The 24,916-nt window shown below is 37.0% G+C and overlaps 1 protein-coding gene across 3 annotated transcripts in view; it reads right to left on the bottom strand.

Annotated features, from left to right (window-relative positions):
• Positions 1 to 24,916, bottom strand: part of BABAM2 (BRISC and BRCA1 A complex member 2) — a 435,974-nt gene that overhangs the window by 389,239 nt on the left and 21,819 nt on the right. For all 3 annotated transcript variants that reach the window (XM_061210583.1, XM_061210581.1, XM_061210582.1), the window contains exon 3: positions 5,479 to 5,555. In XM_061210583.1, the coding sequence (XP_061066566.1) occupies positions 5,479 to 5,555 (77 nt within the window). The remainder of the gene's footprint in view (positions 1 to 5,478; positions 5,556 to 24,916) is intronic.

Genomic DNA, 24,916 nt, shown 5'->3' with positions numbered 1-24,916 from the left:
ATTTGTAAGAATCTCGCTGATCTTCCTCTGTGAATTTTGCTGTAATGGGCATATTTTCATTCATTTTAGTGGCACCATCCTAGATCTTAACATTTGTTTTATTTAAATCAATTTGATCACTGAAGATTCACTTTTCCAATCCTCTTTAAGTAAGTACCAGTTGTCTCTTCTACAATCATGAAATTCAAGGACTTTTTTTTTTTTATTAATTTTTATTGGAGTATGGTTGCTTTACGATGTTGTGTTAGAAGGACTTCTCTTTAATTCAGATATCCTTTGATATTTTCCATGAGAATGTTACACAAATTGGCAACGCTTTCAATGCCCAACAGTTTTCTCTACACATTGAAAAGAGCTGAGGAGACAATAACGTCATTCCTAACGTACTGTAATCTTCTGGTCTTTTTTACTTCAATTATTTCATTTTACATGTGGGTAATTCTGTAGGAATAAATTCATGAATTCATGAGTAGAAATGTGCCCTCTCCTTTGTCTTTCATTCTCACTATCATTAACTGCAAAATTTATAGAACTGTTTCCTAGTATATAAAATATCTCAAAATTTAAATTTGGTTACATAATATTGTCATTAATCTGCTTTGAGAAGGCAGAGTAAAATATATAAAGACAAAATAGAAACAGACTCCAAATCTGCAAAGTACTGTATGTCCTTCCTGTTTTCTGAATTGTTAAGAGCGATGTTCCAATTACAAATTCCTTGTACAATAAATAACTTCTAAAGATTGAATTTCTGTTGGCAAAAGACTGATACAAGTAACAGAATGTCACATTCTTATTTTTCCAATTCAATAAACTTTTGTAAATACAGTTTCCGTAATCAATTGTCTTTTCCTTTTATTTGGCTACGGGCTGCTTAAGGCTAGGAGTCTGACTCACCTTAATGTGCAAGAATCTCAGTATATAAAGTTCATTTATTACTCAATTATTACAGAGCATTCTACAGGCTAAATTAAGTCTCTAGCATATAATGATGATATCAAGCAATAACTTAATAGGACATAACTACAAGATATGGTAAATACCAGTCCAAATACCCTAATCACCAAAGTTATAAAAGCTTACAGTAGTGAGAGGATACAGGATACTAGTAAATGCTTCCTAACATAAACTCATACAGCTAGAAAGATCTTTGTGAAGTCACATTATTTCTGGCTCAAGACTGTGGACTGACCACAAACATTTATTTCCTCTCTCTTCTAAGACCCACCCTCTCATTAAATGATAGTGGAGGAACAGAAAGATAAAAATCAAAAACAACAGGAGAGTGAAGAGGAAGGGAAAACAGTAGCAACACTTCCACAAATTCCTAGAAGGCAGAATGCAGATGGAAGAGTAGTACTTGAAGAGATAGGGCAGAGAAAGCTTTGGCTGCAATAATGAGAGAAAGAGGCTACTGATGAGGAGGAAGCCATCTGTCCTGGTAAAGCCATAAAAACTTGTAGTCATCCAGTGTAAGGAGAGGCAAGAATGAGACAAGGGGCTAAGAACAGGGAGACTGACTAAAAGCTCCACAGGCAATAATCTATATATACCCATCTCCCAAAAATGGCATGGTGGCCAGATGGGTATCCCCAGGAAAAAAATATAGAAGACTTTCTTAAAAAACAGAATAAACTATTTGGGGAGAGCCAGAACAGCTGAACTCCAAATATGACACATAGGGGTGCTCATATTAACAGCCTGCCCACCATTAACCCATATACTCAATTAAGTCCTGCCTATACCGAAGTCCCAATCAGAGTTTTATCATGTTTTATATATAAATGGACAACCAAAACCCATCTTTTATTTGAGGAAAGGCTATAGAATAAGAGGTAAAAAAAAAAAAGATGATAAAAATATAATCCCTGGGGAAAATCAAAATAATTCAGAAAACAGAAAAAAAACTATATCCTTCGAAAACTTTTAAGATACTATATTTATAAAATAAGAACAAGATGTTGCAAAAGAGGAACAGAGATCTTAGAACTCTTAAAAATTAAGATACCTGGGCTTCCCTGGTGGCGCAGTGGTTAAGAATCCGCCTGCCAATGCAGGGGACACTGGTTCAAGCCCTGGTCCGGGAAGATCCCACGTGCCGTGGAGCAACTAAGCCCGTGTGCCACAACTACTGAGCCTGCGCTCTAAAGCCCACAAGCCATAACTACTGAGCCCGTGTGCCACAACTACTGAAGCCCATGTGCCCAGAGCCTGTGCTCAGCAACAAGAGAAGCCACTGCAATGAGAAGCCCATGCATCACAACAGAGAGTAGCCCCCGCTCACCACAACTAGAGAAAGCTCGAGCACAGCAACGAAGACCCAATGCAGCCAAAGATAAATAAATAAATAAATTTATTAAAAAAAAAAAAAATTAAGATACCTAATTATGACTGTGTTAATAAAAAATTATCAGAGGAGCTACAGGAAAGGTGGAAGGATAGTGGGAGGAGTGGAATCTGAGCAAGTGGTCCAGCAAAACAACAAGGTAACTTGTTTACCAGGACATAATTCTAAAAACACAGAATTTTCAATACACAGATTCTACACTACAAGGTCAAATCCAAGGGAATAATAAAGGTAAATCCCATAGTGATAACTGCAGGAGCAGGCCTGCAGAGTTAATCATTCAAGCAATTTGTAGACAAAGCACAGATGGCAACTGTAGATTTAGAACAGACAGTAAGTTATCACCCTTGACAATGCAAAAGGAAAATAACAGAAGACAGAAGCTGGGAGGTGAGGAAGAGGAATGGAAGGAAGGGCAGGGGCTAATATCTTCATCTTATAAAGTGGGGAGCCAAAAGACACTGTCTATGGTTAACGGGAAACTAAATAAAAGCATACTAAGTGGTCATCATTACTGCATAGAGATTTTGCTTAAGTAATAACAGTGATAACTGTGTGCCAGGCACTTACTAAGAACTTCTAGGAGCTGTTCATTTAACTATACAATACAATGCTTTAAATGATCCTTTAAAAGAAAAGAAAAGAAAAATTTTGAAGCTACAGGGTAACTAACACAGGCACCAATAATAGTGGTATAATTACACTACAGAGGAGAAGAGAGAGATAAAGGGTGCAGTGAAAATAGGCTGATACCTTATGCATCAGAGCAGGAAATCAAAAGATAGTAATATCTAAAATTGATAAGCCAAGAAGTAGAGGCATAAGCATATTACTTACATATGTGGCGATCATCCCCAGGAGAACTAAACACTGAAACAATTTTTTTTAAATATTTTAAGTGGTTCCCTTGAGAAACAGGACTAGGGCTGGGGAGAAATGGAACAGAGGACTACTGTTTTCATGTATTAAAAAATGTTTGAATTATTTATATTTTTAGTAAATGTGAATGATTTACTTTGATCATTTTCTTCAAATTTAGTCAATAATATTTTTCCCCAAAAAAAGTAGCAACCTAGTCTGTCCTACTACCTCAGAGAGGTGAAATTCTTTTGTATTTTAATGGTTTCCAGAGAATGATCTAACAATGAAAGGTTAACAAGTCAGCACGTCACAAATTTTTTGGTTCACGTTGCATTTGGTAAATTAATATAAAGTGATTCTACGAATACTAAGATGTGGCCTTTCCTAGCCTATAGTGGTCTGAAAGGCACTGCTTACCCATCTGTCCCACCTTCAACATCTTTGTTCTTTATTCCTCTGTATAAGAATTGAGAGACTTTCATACCCCATTCACTAGTACAGTTTCAAGAAAGAAAATTCCTGATGAGATTATTGATACTAACCAACCAAAGCTACCATCATTTCCACACTAAGCTAGAGCTTCAGTACTGGTAATTATGGCAGAGAAGGGCTGATGCAACCTAGGCAGATGCTGTAGATGGTGGACTAAATCCTACAGTAGGTCTTGCATACTATTCATCAAGGTCACAAACCAGTGGTCCAAGAGCTCAAGCCAGCCCACACACACATTGGTTTGGCCTGCATAATGCTGGCCCACATTGTAATTTTGAAGAAGTGGCCTACATCTAAAACTGAGAATTCAAATAAAAATTCAGATTTCTAACTTTTCTCAATAAATCAGTAAGGGCAACCCCTCGAAACTGGGTAGGAGTGCCCCAATTTGCCACACCTAGCCTGCCTCCCTCATTCATGTTACCAATCTGGCCTTGTAGCCATTTGTATTTCTGACCTTTGCTATAAAAGATAAAACGTGTGCATGCCCACTTGACCACAACTTACTCCCTGCCAACCGCCTTACTTTGTTTTTGTTTTTGTTTTTTTTGTTAACATCTTTTTTGGAGTATAATTGCTTTACAATGGTGTGTTAGTTTCTGCTTTACAATGGTGTGTTAGTTTCTGCTTTATAACAAAGTGAATCAGCTATACATATACATATATGTATATCCCCATATCTCTTCCCTCTTACGTCTCCCTCCCTCCTGCCCTCCTTATCCCACCCCTCTAGGTGGTCACAAAGCACCGAGCTGATCTCCCTGTGCTATGCGGCTGCTTCCCACTAGCTATCTATTTTATATTTGGTAGTGTATATATGTCCATGCCACTCTCTCACTTTGTCCCAGCTTACCCTTCCCCCTCCCCATATCCTCAAGTCCATTCTCTAGTAGGTCTGCATCTTTATTCCCATCTTGCCCCTAGGTTCTTCATGACCATTTTTTTTTTTTTTTAAGATTCCATATATATGTGTTAGCATACGGTATTTGTTTTTCTCTTTCTGACTTACTTCACTCTGTAGGACAGACTCTAGGTACATCCACCTCACTACAAATAACTCAGTTTCGTTTCTTTTTATGGCTGAGTAATATTGCATTGTATTTATGTGCCACATCTTCTTTATCCATTCCTCTGTCGATGGACACTTAGGTTGCTTCCATGTCCTGGCTATTGTAAATAGAGCTGCAATGAACATTGTGGTACATGACTCTTTTTGAATTATGGTTTTCTCAGGGTAGATGCCCAGTAGTGGGATTGCTGGGTCGTATGGTAGTTCTATTTTTAGTTTTTTAAGGAACCTCCAGACTGTTCTCCATAGTGGCTGCACCAATTTACATTCCCACCAACAGTGCAAGAGGGTTCCCTTTTCTCCACACCCTCTCCAGCATTTATTGTGTGTAGATTTTTTGATGATGGCCGTTCTGACCGGTGTGAGATCATATCTCATTGTAGTTTTGATTTGCATTTCTCTAATGATTAATGATGTTGAGCATTCTTTCATGTGTTTGTTGGCAATCTGTGTATCTTCTTTGGAGAAATGTCTATTTAGGTCTTCTGCCCATTTTTGGATTGGGTTGTTTGTTTTTTTGATATTGAGCTGCATGCCTTACTCTGACTAGAACTAGGACTGAAAGACAAATTTTCAAAAAGTGGTAAATCCTTCTAATCAGTATCTTAGGAGATAACACCTAAAAGCCAGAAATACAAACTAAAGCACAAAATCCAATAGCTAGCACTGTAATCTACATTTTTCAGTAGAAGAGTCATCATTTACTTACATTTTAATGTCTCTCCAGCATATGGTATGTGCAATTTAAATCGGTCACAGTTGGGTCCAGGAGTCAATGACGTGCAGCTTTAAAAAAAAAAAAGAGAAGAAAAGAGTTTCTTAAAACCCCGCATATTTACAATATTTAATAAGTTAATAAAAAGTGATCCTTAAAGACAAACGATTAAAACACTGGCTTACAGAACAAAATAAAAACCCTTAATGGTCATGGAGGCCAAGACACAACAAGACTTGCACTTAAACAAATAATTCATTTATCCCACAATAAAACCTATATGCCTTCTAACAATAAATACCAACACTGCTTCAACTACTTCTCTCAAAGTGTATCTCGACTTTGAAAACAGGTATATGATCCAAAACAGGTCTGTAGTCTTTGATGCCAAGAACTGTAAAAGAAGAGTAGTTTTATGGTCATATTTTAAATATAGACTCTTAGTTTTCACTCAGTTAGTACTAAAAAGAGCCCACTTTTGGCCTTTTTCTGGTACCAGATGGTTTTCTCTCTTTTCCCGAAAAAAAGGCGCTTCCTCTAGATTTGGCACCCCATAACTTACATCTGTAGCACAGCACAATGCACCGCACTCAGTTTCAGATAAAATGCAAATCTAAAAGGGGGGTGAGTTAGTCACCCAGGTCTCAACAGCTTGTTTTTTTTTTTAATCTATTACTTCACAAAGTTATACAATACTCTTGTTCTTTACAGAGATTTACTTTGTAAGATATCTCTCATAATCTTCTGAGTCATAACTTCAACTGCATAACAGCAGTATTGGCTTCATAAATTAATAAAATATTAATATGAAGTCAGTTAAGGAAGTTGTATGTCTTCATGTAGTCAAAAAAAAAGCAACGTTTTTAATTTGTAAAGAAGGCTAATTTTCATTCATAATTCCAAAACCGCCTATGAAACATTTCTGAAAAAGAACCTACAAAAGTAGTTTAAGGAATGGAAGCATTGTTAGAACAAATGTACAACTTTCCGAGATGGCCACTTTGAAGGGCAACAGTCATTTGAAACTAAGTTTGAGAAGTGCTGGCTCGAAAAAAAACTAACTCAGATCTCAGATTAACTATTACTTTTCCCCAAAACTATTTGAATGTGAAAGAGAAAAGAAGCAGACAGAAACTTTAATGTATTTAACATAAATCACTAGGTTGATTATTCCTCTTTATCTTTAGGGGCCAATAAAAATATTAGTTTATAAACTAAACAAAATTGCACTAGTCATTGCAGAGTAATCTACTTTAATTTTTTACAGGTTTTAAGAACACAGTCTCCTTTACCTTTCAATATAAAAAATTCTTCAGGGCACATTTTATTAAAGGTACTAAAATATTTCTCTTACAGTATAATCTTTCCTAGCCCACAACATAGTAGTTCTTTGAAAACACTTATGGAAAACACATAAATTTTTGCATTATAAAATACAAAGGGACAGAAATGACCCTATAAGCAACACTAAGAATTTTTTCTCTTATATTCAACCAGCAATGTTTTTAAATGATTTTTTTAAAAAATATTCAATCAAGTGTCTTTTGGGGTCTTGAAGATCATCAAATTACCTACATCGCTTAATGACTGAAGTTATTAATAGTATAGGAAATCCTCAGGATTAAACTGATTCTGGTTTGTTTGAATAACTCATCCTTCTTCAATGTGAATTAAGTTTCTAAATTCTTATATTCACGGTGGGGCCACACTTTATATTATTCACTTTATGCCTTAACCACGACTAGGAAAGTGTTTTTGTGCTCTGCCTCTTCACCTTCCTCCCTTCCTACTTGAAGGGCTGGTTCCAGCCACCTCAAGGTGTAAAAAAATACATTCCTCCACCTGCGTGATTCACTCACAGATTCTTTTCACTTAGATAAGATTTATTGAACATTGTTCTATGTGTTAGGAATACAGGGTGGACAAGACAGACAAGAGCTACAGTCACACGATAATTAAAATTCTAGCAAGGGACGGAGATCTAGCGAGGGACGGAGAAATGATAAAAAAAGAGACAAACACACAAAGATGGTTTAAGATTGCTAAATGTGAGGAAGAAAATAAAACAGCGAGCTGCAATAAAACAGGAGCCACACTACATTGGAAGACTGGGGAAGACCCCTGGAGGAGGTGAAATACGAAACCTGAATAACGCGAAGGGGCCAACCATGCAAAGCTCTGGGGAAGAGCGTTCCAGCCAGAGGAAACAGCTGGTGCAAAGACGTGAAGGCAGGAACAAGTCTGATATTTCTGGGGGAAGGAATCTTGCTAAGTCTGGGCAATGCGGCTAAAGCAGAGTGACTGAGAAAGAAAACAGCAAAAGATTAGGACAAGAGATTAAGCAAGGGACAGACCACGCAGAGCCTTGCAAGTGGTGGCAGTTGATTCAGGTTTTACTCTAAGCACAAAGGAAGGTTTTAGGAAGAGTAATACTATCTGATTCTAAGCTCTTAAAAGATTACCCAGTATACTGTATGGAAAAGGGAAATGTAAAGAGGCAAAACGGAAATGAGGAGACCAGAAACGAGTCCATTTCAGGCCAAGAATGATGCTAGGTACTTGGATGAGGGAAACAGCAGTGGCAAGGGAGACAAGATTTATTCAACAGGGACAACTAGCAGAGAAGCACACGTTTAGGGAGAAGGCAAGTCAAGAGCTGGAAGTGTGAGATGACAGCCAAATCTCACATGGACACAGAGGCAGATCCATGGGTGGGCCAGCCAATCTATACAGGCCACTAACACAGCACGAAAAAGAAGAAAAGATAGAAGAAAAACTCACCTTAGAAGAGTCCTGTCTGTTGTTGGAAAGATCACTTACTTGAAGTGGGGATGGTGGCAGGGGTAATACTCCTCAAACAGGAGTATACACAGGTTATGTCACTAATCTCCAGTGAACTGTAGGGCTTCTGTTTTGCTGAGAGGTATACACAAATTTGGGGCCAAGAACTGAACTGTTCAAGGGAACAGAGGCAAGAAAGGCTAAGCTGGTCTCTCTCTCCTAAAAAGTAGTCAGCTTCTCCTCCAATTGAATATTGAGAAAATTATTTAAAATATCTTGTTATGCTCTGTCTTCCATATTACCTAGGATAAATAGCTTTATGGGAAACAAACCAGTGTCATGTTACCTAAAGGTTCTTTTAAGATTAAACTAAAATGTTTCCCCTTTTTTAATTACCTCTGTCTAAAACTGGTTTTGGATGGACTTCCCTGGTGGCACAGTGGCTAAGAATCCACTTGCCAATGTAGGAGACATGGGTTCGAGCCCTGGTCCGGGAAGATCCCACACGCCACGGAGCAACAAAGCCCGTGCGTCACAACTACTGAGCTTGTGCTCTAGAGCCCACGAGCCACAACTACTGAGCCCGTGTGCCACAACTACTGAAGCCCGAGAGCCTAGAGCCCGTGCTCCGCGACAAGAGAAGCCACCGCAATGAGAAGCCCGTGCACCACAGCGAAGAGTAACCCCCGCTCACCGCAAGTAGAGAAAGCCCACGAGCAGCAACGAAGACCCAATGCATTCAAAAATAAATAAATAAAATAAACAAATTTATTAAAAAACATAAAAAAAAAAAATAAAACTGGTTTTGGTCATGTTATTTAATATACCATAAAATTTCAAATCACACTCAAAGAGTGTTTTTCTGTTAATCAAAAAAGGGCATGGGTTAAAAAATACTGAAAACCACACATGGATAGTATGGCTCCACGTACGGAAAAGATAAATCAATGTGTGTGTATGTCTATGTACATAACAGATTTCAAAAGGACCGTCACCAAAATGTAGCAGGATTTGGGGTGATTTTTAGAATGTTCTTCAACTACCTTTCTGCATTGTTTTGATTAATAATGAAAATGAACTATTCTACAATTATATAAATATTTTAAAGCTAAATACATTCTTTTTATATTTGCCTCAGGAACTTGGCTATGATGGCTTGATTTATCTTTTTCTTCTAAAGTGCTTCACTCCTTTTCAAAAGGAAAGAAGGCAGGATGATCTACCTATAAAGAGCCTTCAGGTAAAGTATATGAAAGTCTTTATATTGTGATATCACAAAATGTCACATTTCAAACATTTATTATCTCTCACAGTTTCTTATGTGGCAGGGTTTGGGAACCCTTACACCAGAACTGTGTAAGGCCTCCCATGAAGCTGCAGTCAAACGCAGTTACAGAGAACTAATACAGTGGGAAAGTTCATTCTCCTAGAAAGGCATTTCCTTACACAAGTATGAAAATGCTAGTAAATAAAAAGCTACCAACTTCATTAAAATTATATTTGTATAATGGCAACTTGTCCTAACACACAGTTAGATCTAAGGTTTAAAAAACCAATATTCCAAACTGAGTATCTTTTAATAGTAAAATAATTTTTAAATGACTTAGAAATTGCTGACAATTTAAATGTAATTTCAAATTTGTCTCTCAACTATATTTTTTTGTTTGTTTAATTTTTTTTTTTTTTTTTTTTTTGCCACACCAAGCAGAGGCTTGTGGGATCTTAGTTCCCCGACCAGGGGTTGAACCCACGCCCTCAGCAGTGAAAGCATGGAGTCCTAACCACTAGACCGCCAGGGAATTCCCTCTCAGCTATACTTCTTGAGTGCTTACTATAGGTCAGGCAGTGTGCTGGGTGCTGGGAATACAGCAGTGACAAGAACAAAACACATATCTTGGCATTATAACATAAAAAGGATTTTTGGATGAACTATGCTCTAAAAATGTATCTTTCACTAAATTCTAATTACCTCAATATACTGGGGACTCAAGATTTTAAAGTTTAACGTGGGAGAACAAAGTGGGTTGAGTTCCCTTTTAAAAAGATTATGCAAGTGGGAATTCTCAAGTGGGGATTCAGGTTAACAACAAATCAGGCAGTTTACTCTGGTTCTTTATTACAGAAATTGCAGCTAACCATTGGCACGTTGAAATGCTAAGCATAATAACCTTCTTATACTCTCATTCCTATGATCTCTTATTTTACATCTAATCACGACTCTCAATATTATTATTGATCTATTTTCTAATTGTGGTATGTTTTTCCTACCAGATCTAAGATTCTTGGTGCCAAGAACTCCTTTACAGTTTTAAAAATGTCTTAGACAGCATCTAGCACAGTGCTAAGCACCCAGCACTGATGAAATTTTACTGTATGATTGTAATCATCAGCTAAACTCAAAAACTGTCATTTTACAGATGGCAACAGATTAGAAACCACTTCCACTTCTGGCCACATCTTAGTCTCCTGGGCCTAAGCATCTTTTCTTTTTTTTTTAATTTTTTTTTTTAATTTTTATTTATTTATTTTTGGCTGCATTGGGTCTTCATTGCTGCGCGCGGGCTTTCGCTAGTTGCGGCGAGCGGGGGCTAATAATCTTCATTGCGGTGCACGGGCTTCTCATTGCAGTGGCTTCTCTTGTTGCGGAGCACAGGCGCCAGGCGCGCGGGCTTCAGTAGTTGTGGCTCATGGGCTCTAGAGCGCAGGCTCAGTAGTTGTGGTGCATGGGCTTAGTTGCTCCGCGGCATGTGGGATCTTCCCGGACCAGGGATCAAACCTGTGTCCCCTGCACTGGCAGGCAGATTCTTATCCACTGCGCCCCCAGGGAAGCCCAAGCCCAAGCATCTTTAAATCATCTTTAAATCATCTTTAAATCTCTAGAATCCAGCAGCACTGGTGTCCAGAACGTGGCTACTCCACCGACTATGTATGGAGATAAAGGTTTGCTGAATGAAAGGTTTGCATAAGACTTGATTCCTGGTCTAGTGCTCTTTTCCTGACAAAAACTGATGATTTAACTGGAATTGGGAAGGCGCTCGCATCCTCACCTCTGAGAAAGCTAAAAGTGTGACTATTTGTGGAAGGTCCTCCCTTTGAAGAGTTGTACATGCAACTCAGAATTTAAACTTAAAGTCATTACCTAAAATTACTCTATTTTCACAATAAATAATAATAACAACAACAGCTAACATTTGTTGGGCATTTACTATGTGGTGAGCACTGTTCTAAGTTCTTTAATTAGATTAAACTATTTAAGCCCACGGCAACCTTCAGAAATAGATGCTATTATTATCTCCATTTTACAGATGAGGAAACTGAGGCAAACAGAAGACATGCAACTTGCTAGTAAGTGACAGAGCTGGGATCCAAGCCCAGGATGTCTAGCTCCAGGGCCCATTTTCTTAACCACCAAACTAAATCATGTCTCAATAATTAAAGGGGAAACCATCAGACTTACTGAAAAATGTGAATTATAACTCTTTTCAACAAATGTGTTTTTATTAAGTACTTATAATAATGGAAAGTAAAAGCTGACAATAAGTTGACAAAAAGTGTTCAACCACGTGTGCTTTAATGAAAAGAAAATGATTTCTCAGTAATAAGAACTGTATACATGTAAGTCAATGATGCAAAAGAGGGAACAAGGCCCTTATAACTTGATTAAATAGGTGCTACAATGTTGACACTCTTGATTTATTCAGCAAACTCTTTAAATAGTGAAACATAAATTTGGATTTGAATCCTCTTTAAATTATTACTTGTTCCTAATTACTGAGATCGAACTCAAATTAGTAGAGTTTCACTCTAAAGAGGAAAAGGTAGGCAATTTCACAACACTTTATATGATTTGAGTGACAGCCAAGAATTAATCTTGATTAACAAAGTTATATGAAGATATTCTACAACATTTAAGACATCAGCATTTTTAAGACAATGCAAAATATATGCTTTCTAGTTTAATGCTAAACCTATTATTTGACATACTTTCTGGAAAAAATAATGACAAACCATTTCTATTCTTCAAGCCACCTAAAAAGAACAAAGTAGATGAGTCTAGGGTTCCTTCCCTGAGTCTACGTCAGTTTCCTTTACCCTGACTATTAATTCACCATTTGGCATGTTCTCCTACATAGCTTCCTGTTTTCTTGATAATGACGTTTGTGCTTAACCAACAATATTTAACAGCAGTTAAGAAGGAAGTCTTCAGCTTTGGCAACCTAAAATAACAGGTGAGTATAAAGAAAAAACAGGCTCAAAGACCAATAACTGCATTTTAAATAACTATTAAGTTATAAATTAGAGTGAATTATTGTCAGTTGATATTCAGCACATTTCCATTTTACAGAATTAATTTATTTTCTCTGAACTAAATCTAACATCAATAATTCCACTCAGACTAAATCAGTTTCAAAATTATCACGGTTTCTAGACTGAAAGTCAGCAGTAAAGAAGCTAGAAGACGGAAGTAGGATATCTTAATAATCTAAATAATCTATAAAATGGGCATTTTATCTGTGAAGGCATCTGAACCTCTGATTCACAGAATCTTTCACCCTCAGTCTTGGAAGGGAATTATGGTCCATCTAAGTTGACTGTGTCAAAACCCACTAGGTCAAGTCTTAGGCCTTTCTACAAGAAGACTCATGAATTAAAATTGGTAAAAGGAGGCAGCAAAATCACACTGAAGTAGATGTTTTAGATCAGGGGTCCCCAGCCCCCGGGCTGCGGACCAGTACCGGTCTGCAGCTTGTTAGGAACCGGGCCTCACAGCAGGAGGTGAGCAGTGGGTGAGCGAGAGAAGCTTTATTTGCCGCTCCCCATGGCTTGCATTACCACCTGAACCATCCCCCTGACACAGTCCATGGCAAAACTGTCTTCCATGAAACTGGTCCCTGGTGCCAAAAAGGTTGGGGACCACTGTTTTAGATCATTATCCAGGAGAATGGAACTACCTACTTGATGACATATGATGTTCCTGATACACCAAATACATCCTCTACATCTCTAAAGCCTAAAATCTATTTCTGAGCCCTACTAGAAAGTGATAGATTTAATTCTTAGCATAGGAATCCAAAATGCCATTACCAGAATAAGTGAGTCAGCCCAGAATGTTTTAAAAATTATAAAATTAAAATATTCAAAAATATGTGTTTGCCAGTTCATGTGGCATCAACTGTTATTCTCAGTTTCCATGCTATATCTCCATTTATAATTGAGAGATTTCAACTCTACTTTAGAGTAGGGAGTATTTTTAAATCTCAGTAGGTGTTCTTATAGCAAAAATGTGGTTTAAATTGCAATATGATTTCAGTAGGAATGATGGGCTCAAATACTATTTTTAGCAGTTAACTAGGAGGGGGGGAATCCTTTAACTTTCTGAGATAGATGCTTAGCTCATTACTGTCCAACCTTTCTTCTTTTCTAATATGTGCATTTAATTCACTCTGCTAACAGAATAAAAAAGAAAATTAAGAGGATTATCTCAATAAGTGCAGGGTAAGTGTTTGATAAAATTAAATATCCATTTATGATTTTTAAAACTCTTTGAAAACAAGGACCAAAAAAAGAAACTTCTGGGGCTTCCCTGGTGGCACAGTGGTTAAGAATACACCTGCCAATGCAGGGAACACAGGTTCGAGCCCTGGTCCGGGAAGATCCCACATGCTGTCGAGCAACTAAGCCCGTGCGCCACAACTATTGAGCCTGCGCTCTAGAGCCTAAGAGCCACAACTACTGAGCCTGTGTGCCACAACTACTGAAGCCCGCGTGCCTAGAGCCCATGCTCTGCAGCAAGAGAAGCCACTGCAATGAGAAGCCCACGCACCGCAATGAAGAGTAGCTCCTGCTCGCCGCAACTAAAGAAAGCCCGCATGCAGCAATGAAGACCCAATGCAGACAAAAATAAAAATAAATAAAATAAACAAATTTTTTTAAAAAAGAAACTTCCTTACTATGATAAAGGCCATCTACCAAAAACCTACAGCAACATCATACTTAGTAACAAAATGTTAAATTTTTCCCTTTGAGATAGAGAATGAGACAAGGATATCCTTTCCTACTACTTTTACTTAACATTGTACTGGAGGTCCTGGCTAGTACACAGTATGTAGCTTGGGGAAATAAGGGTATAAATATTGGAAAGGAAGAAATAAAACTATACTTATTTGCCGATAATATGACTGCATGTAGAAAGCTTTTAAAATCTTCATCTGCATCATTGGAAATAATATGTGAGTTTAGTAAAGTTGCTAGACAAAGAACATACAACAAAAATCAACTGTATACTGTATATGTACATCTATATACCATCAACAATCAGTTAAAAAATAAAAACTTTTAGAAAGATGCCATCGAAAATAACATCAAACAACCAAATACATAGAAACAAATGTCACAAAAGATGCACAAGAACACTATTTAGAAAGCTATTATTAAGAAGAAAATAAACAAAAAATGAACATAGATATCGTGTTAACAGATTAAGAGAAACATAATGAAAAGATGATAGTTCTCCTTAGGTTGATCTGAAACCTGAAAGGCAGATTCTAAATGGAATGTTAAGAACCAAGAATAGACCAGATTCTCTTGAAGAAGAAAACTTGAGAGAATTATTTACAATAACCAAAAGGTGGAAGCAACCCAAGTATCCACCGACTGATGAATGGATAAACAAAATGTAGTATATACATATAATGGAATGTTATTCAATAGCCTTAAAAAGAAGGGAAATTTGGGGACTTCCCTGGTGGTCCAGTGGTTAAGAATCTGCCTTCCAATGCAGAGGGTTTCGAACCCTGGTCAGGGAACTAAGATCCCACATGCCACAACTAGAGAGTCTGCGTGCCACAACTACTGAGCCCACACACTCTGAATCCTGCACACCACAACTAGAGAGAAGCCTGTGCGCCACAACAAAGAGCCTGCCCACCGCAACGAAAGATCCCGTGTGCCACAACTAAGACCCGATGCAGCCAAAATCAATCAATCAATAAAAAGGAAGGAAATTTTGACATATGCTACAACATGGATAAACCTTGAAGATATTATACTAAGTGAAATAAGCCAGTCACCAAAGGACAAATACTGTATGATTCCATTTATATGAGGTACCTAGAGTAGTCAAATTCAAAAAGACAGAAAATAGAATGATGGTTGCCAGGGGCTGAAGGGAAAGGAGAAATAGTGTTTACTGGGTACAGAGTTTCAGTTTTGCAAGATGAAAAAGTTCTAGAGATGGATGGTGATAATGACTGCACAACAATCTGAATATACTTAACGCCACTGAACTGTAAACTTAAAAATGGATAAAATAGTAAATTTTATGTTATATTTTACCACAATAAGGAAAAAAACTCAGTAGGAGAACTTGCTCTATTGGACATCAAAAATTACTATACATCATTAAAATAATGACATTGGTACAAAGACAGACAAATAGAACAGTGGAACAGAATAGAGAGTCCAGAGAAAGATCCTCACATATCTGGACACTTGATTTATGACAAAGGCATCTTTACACAGAAGTAAGGAAAGGAAACTGTTTTCAATAAATGATGCTGGGTCAACTGGGTATACTTACAGTGAAAAATATGAAACCTGATCCCTATCCTTGTAATATTCCACAAAAATCAAGTCTAAGTGGATTGAAGTTCTGAATGTAAACAGCGAAGAAAAATATTTTTAGAAGATAACTTGGGATGGAGAGAGATAATGTAAGACTATCTTCAAGAACTTGGGGTGAACAAAAATTCCCCAAAAGCACTAACTATAAGGGAAAAGATGGGTAGATAGGATCACCTTAATATTAGATCTCCTGTTCATCAAAAAACACCATTAAGGGAGTGAAAGACAAGCCACAGAGTGAGAGATGATATCTGCAACATATAAAATTGATTAAGGGCTCATATCCAAACCATATAAAGAACTCCTGTAGTGTTAATAAGAAAAAGATAACTAAGTTAGCAGACCCAAAGGAGCACTTCATAAAAGGGGATCCAAATGGTCGATAAACTTATGAAAAAGTGCTTATGCAAGTTCACATTTTCCTTTCCCATAATACTAAATCATTTTGAAACAGCTGTTTTCATGATCTTCATCTCTTCTTTAATTGAATTTTTCTTAACTCTTATGGAAACATTTCCAAAAATTTGTGATGGGGGATACACATTTCTTTACTCCAAATCAATTTATAAGTATTTGTTGAACATTACTAAGATGACTATATAAAGTGTTACACCTAACAGGTCAATGGTCCATGGTCTGTCTTCAAGTGAGTATGTAAGACAATGCACTAGGATGCAGGAAGAAAAACTTAGGGGAAAAGAGTGTGTGTGTGTGTGTGTGTGTGTGTGTGTGTGCGCATATATATGTATATGTATGTGTGTATATATATATGCATATATATGTATATGTGTGTATATATATATATATGGACAGAGAGAGAGAAATTAATCCTTACCAATATGTAATATACAGATTGACCCTGGCACTCTCTTTCAGTTCCCACGTAGTTGTTCAAGTGCCCTGAGTTTAAAAAGATTACTTTTTCAGGTATGACAAGTGAAAATACCATATTAAAATTACGTAAATTATGTTTACAGTAATGCTTATTTCATTTTATATCATTTTTTAAATTTTTATTTTATATTGGAGTATAGTTGATTAACAATGTTGTGCTAGTTTCAGGTGTACAGCAAAGTGACTCAGTTATACATATACGTATATCTTTTTTCAGATTCTTTCCCATATAGGTTATTACAGAATACTGAGTAGAGTTCCCTGTGCTATACAGTAGGTCCTTGTTGATTATCTACTTTATATACAGTAATAGTGTGTGTATCATTCTTTTTAATATATGTCATATATGTTTTATAATATACAAGTATGTTTTATAATTAAATAAATATGCATGTATTAGGGGTTCATAATCAAATTATTTGAGGTACATAATCAAAAAAGATCACTGCTATAAGAGTTACAGAAAGGAGTCTCTATTCTCAAGAACCTTGAACTGTAATCAGAAGACAAAAATCAAACCTGTGAAAGTCAAACAAGGCACAATTTAAATAACAATTCAAGACAACAATAGATACAAGTCACAAAGCAATTAACATGATTAATTGCCAAATTAGTGGTTAAAGAAAATAAGCACAATAGGAGTTGAGAGAGCAGAGAAACCACTTTCAGCAGGTAATCAAGGAAGGTTCACTGGAACCCAGGCTCTAAGAATTAGTTGGATCTGATCAAGAGAGAGGAAGGAAAAATAAGTACGTGCAAGTGTCCTTAAATAGGGCAAAACCAAGGAGACAGATGCTCTGCTAAAACAAAAGCTCTATAATAAACTAGAGTACATTAAACCTTGGATCCCTTAGTGCTCAGCAGCCTACCTGGTGGCACACAGGAGGCACCTGGAAACTACTGCATATAGAGTACAGGTGAGCAAGTGGAGCTGGAGAGGACAAGTGTACTCCAAGGTCATATCAAAGTTGAAACAAATTACATAAATGTCCTGGACGGATTCCTATTCCAACTGTGGGAATGCTGTTGATTCTTACATTAAAAAATATTATAGAAATCCCCAGGGACAAGGCCAACTTACATACTGTTTTTTACAATTAATGTAAAACATAATTTTAGAAAAAGCAATTTTTATATCAAACACTTAATTTGTTCAATAAAAATATTCCTGTAACAGTTTTAGGCCACCATTTTCATTCCTTGACCCCAAACATGACCTAAATGGATGTATTCCCTATTCTCTGAACTCTGCCTTATATTTTATACCATTTATAACCTATATGCTAAATCCCAATCTCAATTCCTGCTCCTTACAGGAAAGGACTGGAGAGTATTTATCCTGGCATGCTCCAGTGGCTCACGTTCTCAAGGGAATGAACTAGCAGAGCTTTGATCTTTCTCTTACTGATTTTCATGATATTTGTTTTATTTGTTTGTATCTCCACAGTGCCTCACACTTACTAGGTGCTCAGTATATTTCTTCTTCTTTTTTTTTTTTTTTTAAGTGTATGTCTGTATTATTTTACTTACTTACTTATTTATTTATTTATTTATTTATTTATTTATTTATTTATTTATTTTTGGCTGTGTTGGGTCTTCGTTTCTGTGCGAGGGCTTTCTCTAGTTGCAGCAAGTGGGGGCCACTCTTCATCGCGGTGCGCGGGCCTCTCACTACCGTGGCCTCTCTTGTTGCGGAGCACAGGCTCCAGACGCACAGGCTCAGTAGTTGTGGCTCACAGGCCCAGCTGCTCTGCAGCGTGTGGGATCTTCCCAGACCAGGGCTCGAACCCGTGTCCCCTGTATTGGCAGGCAGATTCTCAACCACTGCGCCACCAGGGAAGCCCTTCTTCTTATAAAAAATAAATTTGAACACTGCTATATTTAAAATAGATAACCAACAAGGACCTACTGTATAGCACAGGGTACTCTGCTCAATATTCTGTAATAACCCAAATGGGAAAAGAATTTGAAAAAGAATACATACATGTATATGTATAACTGAATCACTTTGCTGTACAACTGAAACTAACACAACATTGTTAATCAACTATACTCCAGTATAAAATAAAAATTTAAATAAATAAATAAATTTGAGTGAACATGAACAGTGCAAAGGCAGGGTACAGAAAAGAATAAATGGAAAACTGGTAGGGGACAGGAGAGGACAGAGAGAAGAAAAAACAACAAGAAAAAGTAGAAGAGTGAACTGCAGTAGAAACAGACAACAAGGTGGAGGTAAAAATGGAGAAGGGGAGAGAGAAGGGGAGAGCGGAGGGAAGGGGGAGAGTTAATAGATTCTGAAGTGTCATTAAAGGATTCCCTTTCCTGTTGGTGAGAGGTGCTTTCCAAAGATGAAAGAAAAGTTTTTTAAATTCTCAAATTCTTCTCTTTAAGTGATTATGAAAAAACTTAGCATCTGCTATATGAGCATATCTGGAACTACAAGATAATGGGACAAATGTGCCATCCACGGATTTTAGGTGTAGGTGGTTTTAGAGGATTTTTTTCTTAGATTGCCATTTGAGATACAATTGTTATACACTATGAATTTTAAAGCCTCGTGCAGGTTAAATAATCGGTCTCTTCCTTGGTTTCCTCATCTGTAAAATGGGGATGATAATCACACTCCATGGAGCTGTTATGAGGATCCACTGACTTGATACATATAAAGTGCTTAGAACAGGGTCTGGCACAGAGTACGTAATTACCGTTAGGAGTATTCAAAAGCACAAACTGCAAAACCAGAAATATGGAGAAGGAAAGTCTATCTCAAACACTGTATTCATTAAAGCCTTAATTTTGCTTGGGTAATAATTTTCAGAATTTAAAGCAAACAAACAAACAAAAATCTTCAATTGACCCCCTCAACTCATTACTATGCCTTCTTTATTCCACAGACAAAAATTATCAGAGGGGGTCCCATCGTGCAGAGATTGAATCAGAGCAGTAAAATGATTTTCCCAGGTCCCAAGTCAAATCTAATGGAGCCCAGGATGCCCCTAATGTTGCACAGCAGGACCCACAGGGGAACAAAGAGAAGAATATCAGCTGGAGGATCTAAGTGGTGGCAGAGCCAGAAGAGAACAGAAGGAGCCATCAGAGAAAAGCAAGGAGGGGAAGCCTCTAGTCTAGACCAGAGGCTTTCACACCTTTCTGATACACAGTAAGACACTTATATATCACCACTTTATACCACCACTCACTACACACACATGCGCTGAGTATATATGTACATATACGGGTACGCGTGTATACATGAGTGTCTATGTGTCTATATATACAAATTGAAACAACATTTTTCTGTAATACTTAGCTCTACTACATGAAATGCACTGATATTTTTTTATTCAATTCTATCCTATTTCATTTTTTTAATGTGAATCGAGACCCACTAAAATGATTTTATAACACATCAATGGGTTACAACCTGCCAATGGTTTGCAACACAAAGCTCTGTCCAATACAACCTCAGAGAATATAACTTCCAGAAAAATGAAGATAACAGTACTGTACTCCACACTGGTTAAAACCATCCCTCAAACACGTCATTCAGCTCTAGGTATTACACTTTGAGAAGTAGAGAGACTAACTGGATCACATTCAGAAAAGCCAACAAGAATGGTAAAAGGACACAAATCACATGGTATAAGCAAAGGCTATGTGTCAGCCTGCAGAAGAGAAAAATACAAAACATGACAGCTATCTTCATTTATGTGAAGTGCTGTCGCATCGAGGATTGATTGTTCCATACTGTGTCAAGATGCAGAAGTGACACAAAAGCACTTTCTAACAGCACAGCTGCCCAATAAGTGGCCTTGGGACTCATGGAGTTTCCCTGTGACTGGAGATACTCAGGCACAGCCTGGGCAGGCGCTTAGCAGGGAAGCATTAGAAGGGGCTAATATATCTCATGGTGGTTGTTAGGGTTTAATGCCTTCCCATCCTGAAATTCTGTTAACTCTAGACTAGATTAAGACAATATTATACTATAACACGACTTAAAAAGCCAACACCAGTTCTTTATTAAGTTTTCATAAAGAAATGAATTCTACCATGAACTACATTAAACAACCTGAAATGGCAAATGTTAACATTTTAACAAAAAACAATATAATAAAAATTGACCTAATGTGCCCAGCCCAGTCAATAAAAATCAGTTTCGACAGAAAAACTGAAATGCCACCCAAGTCACTGGCATAGTGTTAAGATGTTTATCAACTTAGAAAATATAAATCCATATATAGCTTTAACAAGCAAATAGCAAAAAATGTTTGATCTTTTTTTTTTTTTTTTTGGTGGGGGTGGGGTGCCGTGCCGCACAGCATACGGGATCTTAGTTCCCCCACCAGGGCTCAAACCCGTGCCCCCTGCAGTGGAAGCGCAGAGTCCTAACCACTGGGCCGCCAGGGAAGTCCTAAAATGTTTGATCTTTAAAATGCGCAGGAATAAAGGAAGAAGGTTTCCCCAGAAAAGACTATATTGTAAACATTCTCTCCTTACTCAAAAGTCATGCTTCTTTGGTCTATATGTAGAATACACAAACAAAGTAATGATGCTCTGTCTGAGTTTTTACTGAACCAACTAACTGAAAGTTTTGAGAGAAGTCTTCATTCTTATAACCTTCTACCATATTTGTTCTACTGTATTTGTTTCAAAAGAAAAAGAAACCAGTATCTCAGATTATCCAATGTGTAGCTAGGAATTACTTATCACTAATGTACTACACTGTCTCACCCCTCAGGTAGAATTCTCAAAAAGGCCAACTCCGGGACTGTCAGAATGTAGAAATCCTCTGAATAGTGACACTCAATGTGGGGCCCATGGACCAGTACTAGACTATAAACTATTACTAATCCATGACGAGACAAGCACAGATACTGAGAGTAAGAATTTAGAAACTTTTAGAGCAATTTATAAGAGTAGTTTTAATTTTGATGAATCTAATATAAAGAAGAATCTAATATAAATATTTCATTTTTCTAGTAATTCTTTCTTATTATATTTTAGAAAAGTATCAGTTGGTGACAGACTGGAAGTTTTTTAAAACTCTAGTCCTTCACCAAAGACAGTTTGAGAAACATTTATCTAAATATCCTTTAAATGCTGAAGGTCCTTGACCATAAAGATAAACTGCTTTACTTTGATGTCCCCCAATCTCTCTATTCCCTTTGGTTTTCCCAATACAGTAACAAACACTATTTACTCCTTGCCAAGTGTTCTTTTGATATCCCTGCTAAGTTGACAGTAATATCAATATAGCTCACTGCTTAAAATTTATCATTGGATTATCTATCTGACTGCTCAGAATTTGTAACACTACTTCATTTGCATCCAGATGTAGCTCCAACACGTTCTTGGATTCATTCCTTTCAAGAAGATATTAACTAATTTGATGATCCAGTTTGGAGGGGTCACGCAATCTTATAATATGACTGCTGGCATAATCTGTGGCAGCGAGTCATAATTTTTTAGAAAGTCTAAAGATAGTATAGCTCAGTTCTAAATCCTAGGCCTCCACACCTAAAGTAGTGGCCTGCTGTGTCCTGAACTCATGATTAAAGACCTGGTATCTCTGCAATTCTGCCAATCTACCTGGACTCTCAATTCTCCATTTGAACTATTTGGTCCCCAGAATCCCTTCTGATTACACATTCTTTTATTTCTTACACAAATATGTACAAAGATGGATATAATAAATATATAGTAGTCCCCCCTTAAATGCAGTTTTCCCTTCCAAGATTTCAGTTACCAACGGTCAAAGTCTGAAAATATTACATGGGAAACTCCAGAAATAAACAGCTCATAAGTTTTAAGTTTCATGCCCTTTCTGAGATCTCGGGCTGTCCCATCAGGAATCCCCAACCATGTCATAGTCTGTTCCTGACATACAACTGCTGACATCATCAGGGCTCAATGATCCAGGATCACCTGAAGCAGATGATCGTCCTCCTGACCAACCGTCAGGTCATTAGTAGCCTAACACTAAGTCACAATTCCTGTACCATTTACCTCACTTCAGCTAATCATGTAGGCATTTGATCATCTCCCATCATCTTAAGAAGAAAAAGGGTGCTTACAGTACAAGATATTTTGAAAGAGAGACCACAGTCACATAACTTTTTTACCGTATATTGTTATAATCGTTCTATTTTATTATTGTTGCTGTTAATCTCTTACTGTGCCTAATTTATAAATTAAACTTTATCATAAGTATATATGGAGCTCAGTACTATCTGTGGTTTCAAGCATCACTGGGGGTTCTTGGAACATATCTCCCATGGATAAAGGGGGACTAGTGTATTTATAAAAACCTGCCAATAACAAACAACTCCTAAAGACATTTTTATTATCCAAAAATATAATCAATACTACTCTTAGGAAAAATTAAATAAATACACAGGGCTGTGCTATAAGAAATTATTCCAGAATGCCAATAATTACATACTTTTAGCTAAAATTTGCAACATCATCTAAGCTTCCAACTGTTCAATAACTTGAATAATGGAAAAAAGCAAAAAAAAATACGAAGGAGTCTGAGAATTTAGGTCAAAGAATGAATCAGTGACAGACAATAAAATAACTACATGTGTTTAACTTCTGCCCCAGTTCCAACTATGAAATTGTTTAGTCTTTAATTTGTAGACATCTACAAACTCTTGTCAAATTATCTACAACACTGAGAGCCAGCTCATTTGTAGTAACTTATTGCCTAGAAAATATTGTTATTTTAGACAGCTACTTTTTCTGAATGACTTCTAATACTGACCTCTTCCTGATGTTTAAGTTTTAGTCTCAACTGCCTAAGAAATTTCTGAAATCTATCCAGTAAATGGGTTTTCTTACTACCATATCTAAAGATGTTTCACAAATGTAGATGGCCAAAACACCTGTTTCACAGTATACTATATTAATAAGTGATTCCTATCTTTTTCTGGCCAATGCTTTCTTGAAAAATAAATAAATAATATCTGGTAGAGAAGACCTGGGATCCAGTCCTGTTCTCCACCACTTATCAGCTAAGTAACCCTGAATGAGTTGCTTAATCTCTCTGAGACTTATGTCCTCACATGTTTTACAAAAAATTTTTAAGGGATGATTATAAAAACATTCCTCACAGATTTACTGAGGGCAAAAAAGAGACAATGAAAAAAGAGCTTTATACTATTCACAAATGCTAAATACATTTATTGTCCATTTCTTTATGGTAAAAAGATGATAGATAGATAGATAGGGAGACAGATAGATAGATATTGTCTGTTTAGAGCTCTGAATCCACTGTTGGCCATGGGCAGTATCCAATATCCAATTCACAGTAAAATAAATTTTATATTCTTCCCCAGGAATGCTATTGAAAGTTCTGTCATTCCTACAATATAAAGTATATACTCACACAAAGAGTCCTGATGATAAACCTACACCGGGAAGAGCACAAAGTGACAAAGATGCTCTCTTTTGAATTTCATTCTTCCTCAAGTCCGTTTCTTCTACCTTCTATCCCAATGTCTGTGTTTTCTCCTAATACTAATAAAAATTTCCCCTGATGCTGTCTCATCCCTCTGGGCTCCTACAGCAGAAACTGTTTTTAAGCCAGATCTACCTTTTTTTAAATGAATCACACAAGTAAAAACCTTTCACTATAAAAAAAAATTATAATAATATGGAAATCAAAGTACCAAGTATCCCTTCACGGCTCATACTCCTTCCCTCTCCCAAGTTAACCACTGAATTGAGGTTTTTAAATATCCTTCCAAATCTTCCTCCATACGTTTAGATATACATATGTATACATGTATAGAAGACTTCTGTACACAGATACAGTCATACAATACCTGTTATACTGTAGATTGGCACTTAACCTACTTGCCATTCAGTCCTGATCAACACTCCTCTAGTGGCACTTTGGCAATACAGACAATACTTCCCAGTGGTGGGTCACTGAGATCATTCCACTCACAGCACAGTTTCTTACAGCTTCAACAAGTATTTACTGAGTGCCTACTTTGTGCCACATACAGGGTGTAAGGTCCTGAACAAAACAGGCATGGTGCCTGCCTTCATGGAGCTAAAAGTCTGGCGTAAGACACAGCATTAAATAAATAATCAGCTGTGAACATAATTTCAAATGGCAGAAGTG

This window comes from Eubalaena glacialis, chromosome 14, assembly GCF_028564815.1.
Source record: "Eubalaena glacialis isolate mEubGla1 chromosome 14, mEubGla1.1.hap2.+ XY, whole genome shotgun sequence".
In the NCBI taxonomy this organism is placed as follows: Eukaryota; Metazoa; Chordata; class Mammalia; order Artiodactyla; family Balaenidae; genus Eubalaena; species Eubalaena glacialis.
Note: the sequence above shows the minus strand (reverse complement) of the source record. Positions and strands in the feature narration are given on the sequence as shown.